The following is an 18,852-nucleotide window of genomic DNA, read 5'->3' on the forward strand; positions in this document are numbered from 1 at the left end:
ACAGTTCAAAAATTAATTTTTGTTTGTCATATTTTCTCTGTTTTTAGAGACATATACTCACAGGGAAATGCATCCATAATAGGTCATATGTGAACAACATTTAGCACAATATCCACATGGCTATGCAGTAATACACTAACTAAATAAAGTTGTCTTCCCCAAGTGCCCGAGGTTACTACAGCATACACTGGACTATATATTTGTGGTTAGAACAAATGAAACTTCACTAAAATACATCGCAGCAGTGTTTGACATCAGTAATTTACATGCTTCTAAAAGACTGATCATTACTTTTGTTTAAGACTTGTGAAAAATGATCAAAACTTTTGTGGATCAAGATGTTGTTTGCCTACATGAATGTCACAGGCAGATTACTTTTTGAAAACAGGGAGTTATAAAAAAAAAAGATAAAAATGCTCACCATCTCAATTGTAGAAAGCAAACCAAATATTTTTACAATAAATATAAGATAAACCTATTCCCTGTTTAGCATCTCCCAAGAAATACCACGTCCTCAACTTCCACTAAAGTCAATGGGAATCAGGGGTGTTCAATGAATCTCAGGAGGTATTGAACACTTAATACAACATGGCCCTACATGTACAGATGTAAACACGTTAAAGAGGAGTGTCATAATATAAACACACCATCACCATGATAATCCTGCAAATTAAAAGGCATTCTAAAGGTAACCTTTAGTCTGTTGGGTTTTTTTTGTTTGGTTGGTTTTTATTGGTTGGGTTGCTTTTTTTTTGGTTTTTTTTTGGTCTTTTTCTTGTATTGAATTATGGTCAAGGCAGCACCTTAACTGTTTCCACAATGGAATGAAACCAGTGAAGTGGAATGCACATAAGAAAGAAATTGCTATTGATCTCAGCCCAGGCCACACCATGCCTTGCATAGCAAATGGTTTCCATTACCTTACTATCTTAAGATAATTAATGTGCAGTCACTGCCCCTATCTTAAGTTATCGGTCATTTTGATTCTATTCAATTTTTATCAGGCAATTCTACATTTTAGATGGGAGAGGCTTCATCAATAACTGTCATTTGATGATAATTTTGTAAGTCATGATGCCACCTACCCAATCCAATCTGCAATATATGCACTTCATAGCTGATTGACTATCTGCTACATAACCCCCCCAATATAGTTTGCAACACAATTCTCTTTTTTAATTATTACTATAAAATATATTAAAACCTTGAGAAAAATCTTTGCCTCTTTCAACATGATCTCTTGTTTTGTTTCCCTGAGAAGTTACTTTTTAATTTAGCCAATGATATACTGTACATATTTCTAACACTGCAGAATGAAATATTTTATTTTATAATCATAGCATGATGCTATTTTACAATCATGTCATACTACATACTACAATTTTAATAAAGTTCCCATTATGTGGAATTAATAATTTCAGAGATCTATGCGAAAACTTAACATGTTAGCTCACACTTTCTCATGACATAACATACGGTATATAGAAATATTACCTTTACCATAATATGGCTTTTTGACATGGCCGTCACTTGGTTTAGGCTTCCTGTCATCTCCAGAAAGGTGTCTTGGAGACTGTTCCTCAAATGATCTCATATTATCCCTCCTTCCAGCTTCCACTGCCATTTTTTCTCTCATGGCTTTTGCTCTCTCAGTTTCCAAAGCAATTGCTTTCTCAAGCAGGGTTAAGTTACCTTTTGTCATATCAAACACTTCTTCAGACCTATCTGAAGTAATAGAGGTGGTATCATCGTCTCTTTCATGACAACCATCCTCCTTGGCACAGCTAGAAAAAGTCCTAGATCTGGGGCTCAACTGTTCTTCAAGCCTCATTAGGTTCATCATATCAGAGTAATTCCGGTCTGGTGTTCTTCCTTGGAAGTCATCTTCTTGCCTGACATGCTGACGAGTGTTCATGTTTTGCTGTTGATTTCTTTCCTGTGGGTTTGTCTCACTGAGTTTCCTAGCCAGATCAAAACACTGGTTCCTTAAGCACTCCAAACTGCTGAGACACACCTCTTCATCACTCTCCTCCACTATTTTTTCTGTAAGTCCATTGTTCACAGGCTTCCCTAGCATTACAAAGTTCATATTCCTATTATCTTGCTGTGAAGTATTGTCTGCATAATTTCTGTCATTAATATTTTCTGAAAGCACTACACCATGTCCTTGTGCTAATAATTTAAGGGAGTCCACTGTTTCCCTAACAACGTCACTGTCTAAATCTAAACTCAGCTCACTTTTCCGACCGATATTTTCATTTTTGTCACTATCATCTTCCAGACTATTAGATGTATTGCTGTTCATTTCTGATTCTGTCCTGGCTCTGTATGCTGCATCCTCTGCAATTTTGCCAAGATTTAACAATGACTTGGCCACCAGTTCATCGTAATTATCATACTCATCATTATTGTTATCGTCTTTTTCTGTGTCTTGCATTATTCGAGTATTGTGACAATTCATTTGATGGTCTTCTGCATAAAAAACAGAAACAAAGAAAGAAACAAAGAAAGAAAGAAAAAGGAAAAGAAAAGAAAAAAGTGGCTACAATTGGAACTGTTGTTGCAATCGCACGGACAGAAAACAAACTGCATGTCAAATATTGTTAATCATACAGCAATTTTAGAACACTATGGCTGACCCATTTGACTGAATTCTCTATAGTCCATAGGGCTATTTTTATTTATTTGCTATTCAAATGAATTTCTTTCACAGAACTGATAAGAAAAAGGCAATCAAAATGCTAATTACTACTCCTGCTAAATATTATGGCATAAATACTTGTTTCTCCTTTCACTCCTATATTCACAGTTCTTTGGGCTTTATTACAATCACATTATTCAGATGATGTAATTGCCTATGTTCCCAACTTTTCGCACTCCTGTACTTCCTGTAAATATGATAGATGGCAAAGGAGTGAGTATTACTGGATTTATTCTCTTACTGATGAATGCCATTCACCAAAAGAGCATACTCCAAGAAGAAAAATGTCACATTTTTAACATCATACACACCATTAACACTAATTGACTAATAGCTACGCACAAAGATTAAAATGGCATTTTACTTAGTGGATCCATCAGTAAAATCAAAATCTCTCAGTTCAGCTGTGGAAAAGTTAAGAATTTTAAGAGAGTTGTTACATGAAAGGAGGATAGAAGGAATTATATGCACAATATAATTTTAAGTAAATATGCTAGCCCAAATTTTATAGTCATATATGTATGATAGGGCTGTTATTTCATGTTCTGTGTACTGTAACAGAATGGTGCAGAGTTACCACATTTTACTCAGCTTTTTTCTAGTAACTGTTGAATAACATAGGGAGAGCTTACTAAGATGGAGCCAATGAGAGGCCCTGAGGAAGAGATTCACCTCACCTAACTTTAGGCACGAGCAAGGCAGACATCTACATCTACATCTACATCTACATCTACATCTACATCTGCATCTACAGCTACATCTACATCTACATCTACATCTACATCTACATCTACATCTACATCTACAGCTACAGCTACATCTGCATCTACAGCTACATCTACATCTACAGCTACATCTACATCTACATCTACATCTACATCTACATCTACATCTGCATCTACAGCTACATCTACAGCTACAGCTACAGCTACAGCTACATCTACATCTACATCTACATCTACATCTGCATCTACAGCTACATCTACAGCTACAGCTACAGCTACAGCTACATCTACATCTACATCTACATCTGTGGTTCTGTCCTTAGTAAGAGAAGCAGACACTTTACAGACACAGCCCACCTGATCTGCTTAAGATATCTTCTTGAGAATTAAACTAATAACCACTAGAAGTGCCTGTTTCTCTTCATTGACAACAAAGGGACTCAGACTCGATGCCCACCTTAAAGATACCCATACTCAGATGAATATCATCCAGAGAGCATCTTCTGGTATCTCATGTTCACTCAGAAGTTATGTCATTATTAGACCAGTCTTAAAACACACATTCCTAACTATGGAGTAATGAACATTTCATAACCTATATTTTGATAATCAGCTACCCAAACTATATTTCAACATTTTCCAGCACTGGAAAAGAAAGTTCCTAGGTCTGTCATTACAGTGACATGCTAGGCCAGTATTTCAGCTGGTGCAAACTGAAAGAAACCAGTAAAGCTGGGATAATTTACACCTGCTCAAGAGCCAGTCCATCAACTTCTGATAGCATCTTTTCAGCTTAGATGTATTTTCAACACTAGTACACCTAAACACATAGGCATTTCTAAAGTGTGGGTCATATTTTGGGTTAAGCAAATCAAAGTGGGAAATTTCAGGTAGTAGGTGGCTTGTGCACTAACATTTTGGTAATAGGAAATAGTGTTTGATAAAATAGTTTTTATGTCAGTAGACAAAGTAATAAATCAAGAGTTGCAAATACAAAGCTATACAGCACAGTAATTAATATTTCAGCCACAAGATAGTATTTCTTCTACACAGTGGTTAGGGATCCTGGGATGATAGTAGGCTGTAGTTAAGCAGCAGAACTGGTTGATGACTAGGCTATGTCTAGAAAAAAAATGCTCTAATGATAAAATATTATATCATATATATTATCTGCTTGAATACAGAGGAAAGCTAATTAATAAGGAAGATTGTATGGTATTTCTACATCACAAGATATTCCAAGCCAGTAGTGGGTTATCTATTTATCATAAAAGGTGGTTTTATTTTAGTTGCTATGTTTTTCAAGATCATCATAATTCACATTTGTGTTTCAGTGCCACAAAAATTAAAGTTATCAGAGTACCAGATTTTCAGTGCACAAGTAAGGACTGCCACTTACGCTTCCTATTTGAAAAATGTCCATCTTGAATAACTGAATAGAAGGAGACAATGAAGGATTAGTGGATAACTAGTCTGTGCTATTTGAAAAGCAAATACACTAATAATTTTCTAAAGTAAAATGTACAAAGAAGTCCTACATTAATTTAAATATTAAGGATAAAACCTGGTGCCAAGGAAATTGTTCCATAGAAACTGAGGCTTTGTGGGGCACTTGTAACTACACTGATGGGCACTCAGATGCAGCAAAGGAACATCAAAGTAATTAAAGAAGCAATAAGATATAGATCCAAAATTGCCAGTGCCTTCAAGTTTAGCATGAGGTATCAACAAACACTGGTGAAATAAGTCCAAATCTAGCTGTAATTGAAACATAAAGTAAAAAAAAAAAATAAATAAAAATTCTCAAGTCATCCTGAGAACTGCTCAGGTACGCAGTGACTATTCTAGGCCAACTTTTGAAATGTGAAAGGTTTCAGGGATTGTTTCCTAAAAGGGGGGTTGTGTTTGTAAATGATCACCAAGGGGAGGAATATGTTATACCTTGCCTCCACAAGTGAAAAGTCAAAATATGAATCATGTATTGTATGACAGAAGACATATAAATTCCTTTTGAATAAGTAAGCTGGGTGAAAACTGTAACTACAGTATTTTTTATTGTTTGTTTGGCTATATCCCTTCCTGGTCTCCCATCCATTCAAATGAAGAAGGAAAAGGTAGTGGAAGAGAGTGTAAAGCACTAATCCCAGATGAGAGAGGAGGGAAAGTAAAAATATTTAAATAAGTTTAATTTCTCATTTTAATTTTTGTCCTTTTTTTTTCATCTCCTTTCTTTAACAACTATTTTACTCAAGTCTCTTATCTCCATGCAGCAGTTAATTTTAATGAGGAAGATGTTTATATATGCCACATCATCTCCTCAATAACAGTTGGGTTCTAAGCCTGCTCTGGTGAGGCACCTGTATCATCTGTTTATCAATATGAAATTTTAAATACTGAATCAGTTTATTTATTAGCTAAGGGTGTTCTAGGAAGTATGTTACACTACCAGCTCATTGTGAACTATATGCCTTTTCTTTGATTCAGCTCTGTAAAATTTAATCTTGCTTTCATTTCACATTTCTGTGATTCCTTATATTTGATCTTTAACTCAGTAACCACTTTTACAGTGTGCTGTATAATGGCTGTCTGTTACATGACTGCAAAATCCAGAGAGGTAAAAGATTTACTCTACCCCTTGTATAAGTTTTGAACAAGTGATGCAAACTGAAGGTTTTTATTTTCTGAAGAGAATGAATTTGTCTCACAAAGACACATGCTAGCCAGTTTAAGTGAAGAATGAACAAAGTTACATCCTTTTTATGTTAACTTTAGGTTTGCATGAACAAAGAATACACAACACAGTTTTAAAATAATATCAGATTATTCTAGCCCTCTTCCACAAAATATCATGACAATTTAGATATTCTAGATTGTAAATTTGTTCTTTTTAATTCCCAGCAGATATAACAAATGGCAGGAGGAAATTATAGTGGAGTAGTGTAGAACAGCTATTAAGAGCTGGAAGCCTTTAGCCATTTCGACAGAAGTGCACTTGTACTGCGCTAAAAAAAAAATGAATAATTTGATTTCTTATTGCACCTTTCATCCAAGGATCTCAAAGCACTTTACAAACATTATTTTAAAAAGCCTCACAACACCCCTGTGAGGTAGGTATTTTAACCCCATTTTACAGATGGGAAATTGAGACACAGAGAAGTTGAGTGACTCTTTCCACGTCATACCAGGAGTCACAGGAGAATAAGAATTATAGCCCCTACATCCTTGATTGTTTCCTCCTTTTATTCCTATAACATCCAATTTTAAGCAATATTTTGTCAGAAGAAATGGCTTGCTGGTTTTAGTCTAGGGAGTCATGCAAAACAGCACCTTCCTTTTGAAAAGGAAAATACACAGCATTTAGATTGAGAGATTCTGCAGAGAGAGGCAATGATACTTCAGAAATAGCAGCTACATTCCTACCAAAGGACAAAGACTTCTGAAACAAGACATTCCATGTCTGTGGTCTGTGTATCAAATTACTCACTTTTCTTCCAAGCATGGGAAAACATGATGGCTAAGAAGCTAAACCTAAATGTGGTCACACAGGCTTCCTGTCCAGATGGATGGTTTCATTATCCAGCATTTCCTGATTTAAAACACTTCACTGCTCTTGCCACTGCTACTTGTCAATTCCTAAGCGCTCAGCACATGATATGACTGCATCACCATTCTTCTCCCTTTAAGCTGTAATGCAAAATACATGCACTCACCTCCTCATTACAGTCTTTGATAGCTGGCCTATGAGAAACATTTAGCAAGACAATGTCAGCACAAATGAATTCCAAATCTTAGAAAGTTACAGCATAATATGGGGAGGAGGATTGTTTGTACATTGCCATCTTCAGGAAAATCTTGTAAGGAAATTGAAGAGGTGGAAAACTCAGTGAGCTTGCAACTTCTCCACTCCATGTGGAAGAAACAGAGGATGTGTGTAACTCTCCAAGGACCTAAGCAAGGTCTCCTAAAAGTCTAAACACTACTACTGACATAGGATTTGGATTAGAGCCCAAGTATTTGAATATGCCTATTTCAGGGATGCACTGAACTCTGAAGTTGACCATATGCATGAAGAATCCTTTCTTCATCTCTACAAGATTTCCTGAAGTTATTTTATACTGGAAGTGCTATAGGTAGAGACCTAGGAAATTTGGTTGTTATAACAATTGGTTCCTTTATGGACCTTATATACTTAATGGAAGTCAAAAGAAAAAGATTACTTTTCACTTGATTAATTGATTGTTTCTAGCTATTCCATTATATTCCTTTATTTTTTCCCCCCACTTCTCCCCCTCAGCCTTCTACAACTACTTACAATAGTTATAATACTGGGACTTATTGTTTAGATTCTCCTACAATTACAGTATTCAATTAATAGCCAATGCTCAAAGTAAAATAAATAGAGAGTAGAAGTCATTAAGCGTGGCAAGGAAGTTCTGATCTGAAGAACACAGCACACTACATTAGGAGTCAGTATTATAAATTAATAGTGAAGACTACAGTGCATCAAGCCCATATAGACTTTTAAACATGCACTATTTGCCACCTTATGCATATTTTAATTCTGTTTGTTATGTCTTGATCTTTTTATTTTCTATAGGTTTCACTTTTTAATCTGGTTTTGCTTGCTGAAAATTTAAGTATCACCTTTCTTTTTCTTGGTTTTTTTTTACTTTTCCGGAAGGACCAAAGGTAATCCTTACAGATTTGAATTTTTTTCCTTTTGTGGAGCAATTACTAACACATAAAGACTAACACATAAATATATTCCTCTTTAATTCATCTTCTACACATTTTAAAAATAATAATAAATTATTTTGTTATAACACCATTTTGAAGATGTATTTTCTGTATATATCAGTGTATTCTTGCCTAAAGGCAGAGGTGCTTTACATAACCAATGCCCTGAAATACTCCTATCTTTTTTGCCATTTGTATAACCTATTATTATGCCTCTGCTTATGTCACACCTGCATCAATAGCATCCTGATCTACAAATGTTCACATTAAGTATTGGTAGAACATGGATGTTCTTACTTGGGTTATTCCTATTAATATAAAGACAGAGTATCAGCTAAAACAGAGCAACATACTTTTAACATTTTCTGTCATTTGTTATGCATCCATGTTTTCCCAATCCAAATCCCTACGAGCTACCTGTATCAGTACAGTTTTGGAAAGTGATCTAAGGATATCTGACAGATCCTCTGACAAGATCATGACTGAGGTAATTTTGCTTCAAGTGCCAGACTGCAAGAGCTTCTTGGAGGTTATCTAGGTTCTGACTGAAGCCAATATGTTTAAGATTTTGTCATTTCACCACAAGATACTGTTTGCCTTTCTTTGATTTTAAAGAGATTGTCACATGCAGAGACAGTGCACTGGTACCATGGAATCATGCAGTAGCTTAGGCTGGAAGGGACCTCAGGATGCTCTGTGGTCCAACACCTGCCCAAAAATAGTGCCAGCTTAGAGCAATTATCAGGGACCTCTTCTGTCCATTTGGCTTTAAAGGTCTTCTAGGATAGAAAAAACACATAATCTTTGGGAAGTCTGTTCCTGTGTTTGAGCACTGTCATGGTGAGAAATTAATTCTTATTTCTAAATGGATGTTTTTTTGTTACAACTAGTGTCTTGTCTCTTATGCTACACACTTACATCCTCTCTTCACTCTCCATACAAGCAGTTGCAGCCTAAGTTCTCCCCTTAGCATTTCCTTCCTCAAATGAACAAACTGTGTTTTTTTTCAGTGTTTCTGCACATCATGTGGTCCAGCTCTTTAATCGTGCCACTTGTTCATCACTGGACTGCAATATTTCAAGAGTTTCTTGTCCTGATGAGCCCAAAACTGGACCTATTACTCCAAATACAAAAGTGTAAGTGCTGCATAAAATGGAATAATTTCTTTTCCTTTTAATTTCTGTTTCTCAAGTCTTTTTATCCTGATAGACAAGCATTATTTCCAAAAGTCAAAAGGCAATGAATTTTCTGGGAATTATCTTGTTTTCCTCTACCACAGAGACAGCAGAAAATACTTTTTGGTTACCTACAGACATCCCTTTAGGTAGGAAAGGTGTCTGATTAGTATGAAGCCTGCTTGTTTGGTTTGAAGTATCTGCAATATTTGGCATGAAGGCATATGTTCAGGTTTGAGAAGGAACTTGCTGATGTTATCTGTGAACAGAAGTGGATATGATGGGTTTGCAAAGGCAGGAAAATTTAGCTAGTCCTACCTGGTACGCACTTATTTGTGAATCAGGTTCAGGCAGCCCTTAATTGTTTTAACTTGACTTCTGTCTGGGCAGATAATGAGATGGCTTTAGCTGATGACTGGCATTAATTTTATCCTACTTTTTCTCCTCAGGAAGTTGATAGGAGGGAGGCAAGATATTTTATCTCATTGCCTTATAATGATTCAGTGGAGTTTGGCAGTTTCTTGTCTTCTCTCAGGGTTCCACATCTCAGCAGGGCACCAGGCAATGATGGAACCAAACTGTTCTCCAGTACTGGGATACAGCAGGAAGCCAGCAGGGGAGCAGAGGACCAGCTGCACTGATGGCAGAACACCCACTCAGAGAGCTCTAGGTACAGAGCTTCTCATGGGCTATTCCTAAGACTGCTCCAGAGACAGTGACCCATGCCTACATTGCTCTCCATATTCATTGCTTCACAAAGGATGCAGCCTGAACACATTTTAAGTTTATAAGGCAGTATTTTCTTTCTCACACACAAATCTCTGAGAAGAGAGGTTGTAATCTTTAGTACAGGGATTCATCATCTCTATTTACTGTTTTGATTTCAGTTCAGATCTCTGACTCAGTGTCAGACCATATTGAACATGTCTCCATATAAACTACACATCTAGATTCCATTTGCAGCTAATGGACAAAAACATGCATCCTGGGATACAATTTTTCATCCTAACCTAGGTATCTATAGTAGATTGGCTGAATTATCCCCTAGAAGTGATTATATATCTTGACTGGTTATCAATTAAACTGACAGGGTGAATCTTATCCTTACTGCTTTTACTCAAAATTTTCAAGCTGATCCTTGCTGAATTCCAATGGTATCTTTACTATGACAGAGTAGGAGCTGCTGAGTGGAAGGAATGAAGAGCTACCCAAAAGGAACTATTTTTTGGCTGTGGATAGGCATGAAAGGCTGGCATGGATGGGATACTACAGATACTTTCAATGGGATATATGCTTATGACTGCATGATTTACATTAGTGTTTGGTCTCCATTATAAGTTTAATTATTTTTTTCATAGTTGTGTTTGATTATAAAGAAAGCCTGCTTGTACTTTGATAAGCTGACCTGACTGGCAAAGGGATAGAGGCTTATATCACTACCATTCTAGAGGATGAGAAGTGCTAAAGGTATCATTGAAATTTCTTCTTCATGTCTCTATCCCCTCAATGAGTTCAGTGCCAAAGGATCTGGAAAGAAAAATACATCTATATTCACAAATGCCAGACTTCATCTGAAATGTAAAGCTCTTAGTTAAGGTGTTTTTTCCTTTAGTTTTATCCCTTCAACTAGTTTTTTTATCTACATTTGTCACATTCCCTATGTTCTCATGACAGGGAAGGCCAAGTAATAGTCCATAATGTAAGAAAGTAAATACAAAGGATTATTTACCTGTTTGGTTATAGCCTTCTATTATTTATATTCTGCTCTGTCCCTATTAATTAGGGACAGAACAGTAAACAGAGAAGTGGAATGTGATTATTCATGCTGCCATAACTCTTAGTGAGGCTCTGGCATGATTTTGACTTGAGTAACTCAGCAGTTTTGCAGCAGTTTCCAAATGAAGTGAAAAGCTGCTGGTTAGGGACCATTCCCAAGGAGTCTGAATGTGGTGAATGTATTTTGGAAGGTAAAAGATTAGCTATATATGCACCCAAATCATGCAACAGTTGAACTTGGCATTAAATGAGTGGACTATGGTCTGTTTCATTCTCTCACATAGATGTAGTCATTGATTAATGTGACTGAAGGGACAAAGACAGGGAAATCCGTAAGCTGAGATCAATGGAAAATGCATTTCAGAAGGAACGAATAAGGTGAATGTGAACCATTTACCATGGGTTTACATGGCAAAGTTTTGGCAGCAGGGTGGGCTACAACTTCCAGCAACTTCTCCCATGTTCAGGAGAGCCAACGCCAGCCAGCTCCACAGTAGACCCACTGCTGACAAAGGCCAAGTCCATCAATGATGGTAGGAACACCTCTGTGATAACATATTTAAGAAGGAAAAAGAAAATTTATTGGGCAGAAGTAATTGCAGACAGAGAAGAGTTGAGTGAGAATATGTGGGAGGAACAGGAGGGCCAAGAGATGCTCCAGGCACTGGAGCCAAGATTCCCCTGCAGCCTGTGGTGCAGCCCATGGTGAGGCAGCTGTGCCCCTGCAGCCCATGGAAGTCCATGGTGGGGCAGAGATCCACCTGCAGCCTGTGGAGGTCCCCACCTCTGAGCAAGTGGATGCTTGCAGGAGGCTGTGACTCTGTGGGAAGGCTGCACTGGAACAGGCTCCAGTGAGGATCTGTGGCCCCATGGAGAGAGGAGCCCATGCTGGAGCAAGTTTTCTGGCAGGACTGCTGACCCCATGAAGGACCCACACTGGAAGAGTCTGCTCCTGAAGGGCTGCACCTGTATAAAGGGACCCATGCTGAAGCAGTGTGAAGAATAGAAGCCCATGGGGAAAACTCATCCTGAAGTTCATGGAGGACTGTCTCCCATGGGAGGGACCCCACACTGGAGCAGGGGAAGGACTTCCTTCTCTGAGAAGGAAGCAGTGTGAGAAAAAACCTGTAACCTGCAACCCTCATTCCCTGTCCTCCTGCACCCCCAGAGAGAGCAGGTAGACCCTGGAAAGGAGGTTTTATTTTGCTTCTCATTATCCTACTCTGATTTTCACTGGTAAATTCAAATATTTTCCCCAAGTTGACTCTGTTCTGCCTTTGATGGCAACTGGTCTCCCTGACTTTATCTCAGCTCAGGAGGGGAATGATAAGAGTGGCTTTGGTGGACACCAGGCATCTAGCCAAGGTCAACCGTGGCCAATCATGCTACTCCACTCAGCCAAGTACACGTAAACAGTGAACCTTAAAAAAGAGAAAATGGTGGCTCTTATCTACCTACAAAGAGTCTTTAGTACCTTCTGTTTCTTTGCCATCTATGTGTACCGATGGCCCATGTGACTGTAAGTGTGTAAGAATGAGAGTACTAGACACCTGTCAAATGCAGGAAATGCATGCTATAGTACCAGATACAGACCATCTTTTATGTCACTATGGCATCTGCAAAGATATTTCTAGTAAGGCTCTTCCAAGACCCTGTCCACCTAAAGTCCCCACATTTTAGAAACAGGGATTTCAGACTGCTGTTCAGATCTGCACTGGAATATCCTTCCTGATGATGAAAGCTTGTATCTCTTAAAAGGAGACTATTTGCTGGACAAATGTAACAACCAAAAAATTTACATGCATTTCCATACATTTCCAACTACACAGATACCTATTAGCTATGATGGCAGTGGCTTTGTTGCAAGTCTCACAGTGCTTAAACTGAGTACAGCAGCACAGCCTCAGTGCACAGCATCTGTGCTGTGCTGAAAATAACTATCCTCACAGAGACAACAAGCAACAACAACAACAAAAAATCTATCAAATAACCACAATTGCCAGTTTTCCAAGATACACACATGTAGATGCAGAGACAATCTTGCACCATACAAAACTAAAACCTGAGTCTGAGTCTGGTCTCAGGATGCTCCAGCCTAGAAGTTATTTTGCTGAAGGCCTCTAGTGAAAGTAATGTATGTGAGATAAAGCCAATACCTTACTTCTGCCTGAAATTACTTCTGTTTTTATTTTTTTCACTTTAACATATTGTTCCCTTTCAATTGCCTTTTTTTGTGATTATATTTAGGTTCTAGTCTCATTAACTTAATTTTCAGAGGTGCTTAAGTATCAGAGCTACTTAGGAGCCAATGGAATTAACCTATCCAACATGAACTTCTCCCCTCTGTTCCTTTGCATCTGGTGTTGTATTATGTTTTATGACTTAAAATGAATTTATCAAATGGAACAGCATAAAATCCATTCTTAAAACTCAGATAAACTGTGTACATTATTTCTACACTGCTTATCTTCTCAATGATGTGCAATTTGCAGATTTCAAGCAGAACACTTACTTGCCAGAGGACAGTTATTCTTTCTTTAATAAATACATTGCTGTTTAATTTTAGTTATGTATTTTTTAATAGTTGGTAATTTTGGCTCATTGCTGTTTGTATCTTATACAGACTTCAAGTGTAGTTTAAAAATCCTTGTTTACAATATTATAAAAAGTCTCAGAGAGTCTACATATATTGGATGGGGTTCTAAAAGTGCTCTGCACGTGTCTAGTTCTGATTGTACTAATGACAATGATAAAGAATTCTATCATTAAGAAAAAAAGACACAGTAAGCTACTTCGTATCATGAACTATAGGAAAATGCTCACATATAATTAGGCAGGAGAAAATAAAACACAAAAAGCTTTGCTGCATTGCCTGTGGGTATGGATATTTTGTTTAGCCCTGATCTTCCATCTTAAAGCCTTTTAACTGTTAATTTAAAGATTGGACATAATGCAGACTCTTTACTGCAGCTTTCACATCTGTCATTTCCTGCTGTCCATGAAGGAATCTGAATAGTATATTTAATTTGCTCTCTGCAGTATTCCCATGCTGACCTCCTAAGTGTTTATTTACATCTTTCTGCATTTTTGTTTCCTGCATAAGCCCTGTCATCCCTTTTACATTTGGAACTTACTGTTTCCATTTCTGTGTCCAAAGACCCTCCAGCCACTGAATCAAATTTTTTCTTAAACTCATACCAGACCTTTAATGGGGAATCGCTTAAAAAAATAATTCTTATGAATAGCAGCAGTAATTTCTAAAACACTTTCAGATTAGACTTCTCAAACGGCATGTTGTACAGAAAGAAACAGTCACATTTCTATTTTTCTTGGTGACAGAACTACATCTATACTCATCTGTGCCATAAACCTGGGAGACACCTTAACACTGATCAACTGTTCAAAGCTCTGCTTTGATGTGTACAGCTCCAGCCTTACAAAGCTCTCCTCCTATCTGCTATTTAAGCACCAAAAGATGGGTCTTTCCACACATAAGTTTCCAGACAAACTTAATCCAAAAGGTATGCTCTAATGCACACCTGAAAGAAAAAGGCTTCCCATGAAATGTTGCTTTGATTGGCTTGCTTAATTTGCAGCCAAGCGAAGAAAAGCCTGTTCTTTCCTTTCCCCTGCTCACCCCCACCTGCCATCGCCCAGGTTAAACACATTGTTTAGTGAGTCACTCACTAAAGAACCAGAAGAGTAAGAGTATAAGCTCTCATGGTTCATATAGATTACATACCATATTTCCCAAAAACATTTGATAACCACTACAATAAAAGCTAGACTGGATTCAAGCTCCATTAGGAAGCAGAAAACACAGAGTAGAGTAAGACCCAAACTTTTTTGTTGTTGTTGTTGTTGTAATGCTATTTGGTCATAAAAAAATGCAATCTCTTTATTGTAGGTATTATACAAGGACACTTGCCTTGAAGAGAGAAATACAGTGGCTGTTCCCTGTGCCCAGGATTGATTTTGTAGCCTAATATTAAGAAGTCAAGCCATAAGATGTTTACAAGATCCTTGAAGCAAAGACAGCATGGCCCACTTTCTCAGGAGAATGTCCCACTTTGGCCTATGGCAGTTCTGGAAAGTTTTTTCTAGGGTGTGACAGAGCTCCATCAATGTGTGTAAGAAGACTCTCTATGCAAAGCAGTCACTAGTCTAGTCTCCAACCTTCTGTGTTAGAAAAGAAGGACAAATGGCATTGAACTCCTGCATCACTTCTTACACTTAACTAACCAACTGCATTACAGATAGGGACAGAATTTTCATTCCATTCTATTGTGAAACATTTATCTCACTTCTCAATTGTAATGAGATGCTAAGGCAGGATTCCAGTTTCTATTCATCTAAAAGTTATCCTTTTTGGCTGTATTTCCAGGAAAGGACATTCATAGACTGTGCTCACTAGATAATAAACAAACACTACTATAAACTTTAGTATACTTTTTGTAAGTCAAACTTCAGCCCTATTCCTAACAGTCATTCCTAATAATGATCTGTGATTCTCTATTTCCACTATTACTTTTTAAATATATTTTTCTCTTAATGATCTGAGGGCAAAGTTCTATCCAACACATTGCAATAAAGAAGAAACAATTTTTAACTTTCCACTGGATGCCAGCCTTAAGTTGAACAATGTTTTAATTATTGCAGATGACAGAATGACAATATTCTGTAAATCTTCAGCCCTGTTCTTTACAGGGTGTCCAAGAAATTGCTTAGCAGATGTATCTTGTTTATACAGAACTTCTATAATAAGTGAAGGCAGTTGGTGAAACAATAGATTTGATACAATAGAAATCAGAAGAAAAGCATTTGCACAGCTTGCCTTAAAGTATATATGACAAGTAAGGAATCTCACCACATATGCTTTGTAATGACAGAACCCTTGTCTGACATGGGCCTGAGCAGCTTTGCAAACACTCCTATGTTAGGTGATGGGAAGTGTTCATGACACACAGACCTTGCCCTTGTTCTGTCAGTAATCCATGTCTGTGGAGCACAAGGAAGAAAATGTCTGCTTGATCTGTCTGTTTTTGTAATTGTAAGTTCAGTTCTCCTGTGGCATTCCTTTAGTGTCACAGCAATAGTAGTACTTACCCTTCCTATTTAACAGTACAGCCTGAAAAATTAAGCTTTTGGCATGGCAGAACTATCAGATGATGAGTTCACCTAATAAACCCCCACCACGTCTTGAGTTGTCAATTCTGTTAACTTTCTCTGACAGAGCCACCACAATTTTTTGCTATAGCAATAATATTTTCTGCAGACAGCATATAATATCTGCCACACTCTCAATGTGGTCGTATGGACACTTGAAATACTTAATGTTAGTGACTATTTTCAGTAGTTTCTGCATGAAGCCTTAATGTAACCACATAATTCTGAGGATTTCAACAACATTGACCAAACCCAGCCTCCTTTTAATGGTTTCTTTCCTATGATTAGTTTTGGGGTTTTTTTGTATTCTGCTATATGACTTGGCCTTCCTTGCTGTCCAGCTCACTAACTGTAGCTCCCAGAGTCTACTCTCTAGGAAAAAAAAATTGAATAATATGTTAATTTACAGAAGGGCAAGTATTTCTTATGGTAGAAAAGACTATGTGATATAAGTGACAAAAGAACAAATGTCAATTGTTTTGAGACCTGTGAAATAAGGAAGAAACACTTCCACGATACAAAAGTATTCAAAATTACATACATATGTTCATTACACATCAATGCTTTTGTTTCAAAACAACTATTTTTTTAAGATTATGTATTTCAGTTAAACAAAATTTCTGTGATTTGAGCCATTTTCTAGGGAAGCAAATTTGATTTGTGAGAACAGACATGGATCAGAAGAAATTATCAATACAGTCTGTAATTTTATTTCATTTTAGTATCTCCTGCAGGAGCTCTAATAGGGCAAAATTAACTCCCACAGTTACCAGATAAAGTTCTCTGCTTTTCAGGGTGAAAAGCTACCATTTGTGTTTGCTCTTTTAGGACAAGCACTGTAAGCCCAGTGAGAATTGTGAATTAATAGGGTCATCAAAATTGCCTTAGAGCTGCACTCTAAACACAAGAGGAAAAACAGGAACCTCTAACACTGACCAAGCAAATGTTATATTAAAGAATCATTATATCTGTAGAGTCAAAAAGGATTCACACATAGTCTGTGGTGACTATGTAAGGTGCAGTACAGTGTGGGCAATAGACACTTTGAAGTAGCACTGTGAAAGACAAAGGAATTCGAAGAGATCATGAAGAGTTCAGTTCTGTACAACCCCAAATGTGTTTCTAAAAGTGACATATTCCAGATGTGCAACCTTCTGCAACAATGTCAGGTCATTTACAAATATGGATGCAAAGAGCTGCTATATAAATTGAGCTAATTAATGGTTCTTTAAAGCACTATATGTATAACAAGTGGCTTCTTGGCAGAGTTGTGCCAAAACCAGGAGATCATTGGCAATGAACAGGTTACAGAGAGTCTAAGTGAGAACAGAGCTACAGCTCTAAGACTTCAGAACTTTAATTTCTTCTCCAATCCATCTTATTCCAGAAAGAATTAATTTTACTGTAAGGTCTTGCCAGACAACACATGAAATAGAAAAAAAATCAAGGATCCACACAGCATTTTTCTGCAGACAGAAAGATGCAATGGAAATGCAGAAAAGGCAGCCTTTTCTTGAGGACTGCAGCCTGTGAGAATCCAAAGCAATGCTGCTGAGACATGGTTCCTTTCCAAACTTACTGCTCTGGCAAGGCTAGAGAAAGCTTTGTTCACAGACAAGCCCTGAAACAATTTGACAATACGATGGACCCAACATCTCAAGTTCATCTAATCCTGAAGAAAGGGGTTAGTGTATTAAAAATGCAAACAAGCAAGCTCCTTGCCATGTAAAACAGTTTCAGAATAAAGCAGCATTGAAATCAGATGTGGTGCTGAATGTGTTCCTCAATGCTTTTACTAAGGCCTTCAGTTCAGACCCTGAACTCTTTAAGTATGCTAATGTCCTCTACAGAATTTCTGCTTACATCAACCAAAGTTGTGTATGACACAGATCTATAACCTGTTTCATCAAAAGTGAGTAATTTCTTTACACTGCAGAAAGCTATAATTAAATAATTTGCTTTTGAAGGGTCAGATATTTCATATTATCATTTAAGGCCTTTCATTTGTAGGAAAGAAGTTAAATATGTAAACCTCTACATGAGAATGATCCTAACTTTAAATGTGGAAGTTAAGATAGAGAGGGCTATTAAAGTTTCTAGCCCAGAAAGTTTATTGACATCTAAGCTAAACATTCTAACTGAAGGAAGTCTTCTCAATCAGTTCTTCAAATGGAGGAAAAGTTAGGGATGCCATGTGCAACATACCACCTCACATAAATGGAATTCTACTGACATAAAGCTATTCTTGATTTGTCTTGATGCAAACAAGCTCAGTATCAGACCCAACTTTACTTCAAAGAATTAAAAAACTATGTTTAAATAATGCTGTTTAATGAGTTTAAATTATATTGTCTGTGTATAGTAAAGACCTTGAGCACGGAACACAGTAAAAAGCAGAATTTACTAACACCTGAGTCATATTTAAGCAATCAACAAACCAATCAACTGACCAACCGACTGACCAACCAACCAACCAACCAACCAACCAACCAACCAACCAACCACAAACATGTAACAGTAACAAAAAGATCCAAACTTTTTCCACAAGAACTAGAAGTATCCAGGGGGTATT

General features: G+C 37.2%; 1 protein-coding gene across 15 annotated transcripts in view; it reads right to left on the minus strand.

Moving 5' to 3' along the window:
* MYT1L (myelin transcription factor 1 like) overlaps positions 1–18,852 on the minus strand; it is a 302,005-nt gene that overhangs the window by 79,780 nt on the left and 203,373 nt on the right. For 9 of the 15 annotated variants that reach the window (XM_088052810.1, XM_088052816.1, XM_088052807.1 and 6 more), the window contains exon 7: positions 1,495–2,472. In XM_088052810.1, the coding sequence (XP_087908936.1) occupies positions 1,495–2,472 (978 nt within the window). The remainder of the gene's footprint in view (positions 1–1,494; positions 2,473–18,852) is intronic. The other 6 variants (XM_088052813.1, XM_088052812.1, XM_088052821.1 and 3 more) reach the window with 1 other exon arrangement.

This window comes from Pseudopodoces humilis, chromosome 3, assembly GCF_049639895.1.
Source record: "Pseudopodoces humilis isolate 2021_Gansu_Grassland_sample_001 chromosome 3, ASM4963989v1, whole genome shotgun sequence".
Taxonomy (NCBI): Eukaryota; Metazoa; Chordata; class Aves; order Passeriformes; family Paridae; genus Pseudopodoces; species Pseudopodoces humilis.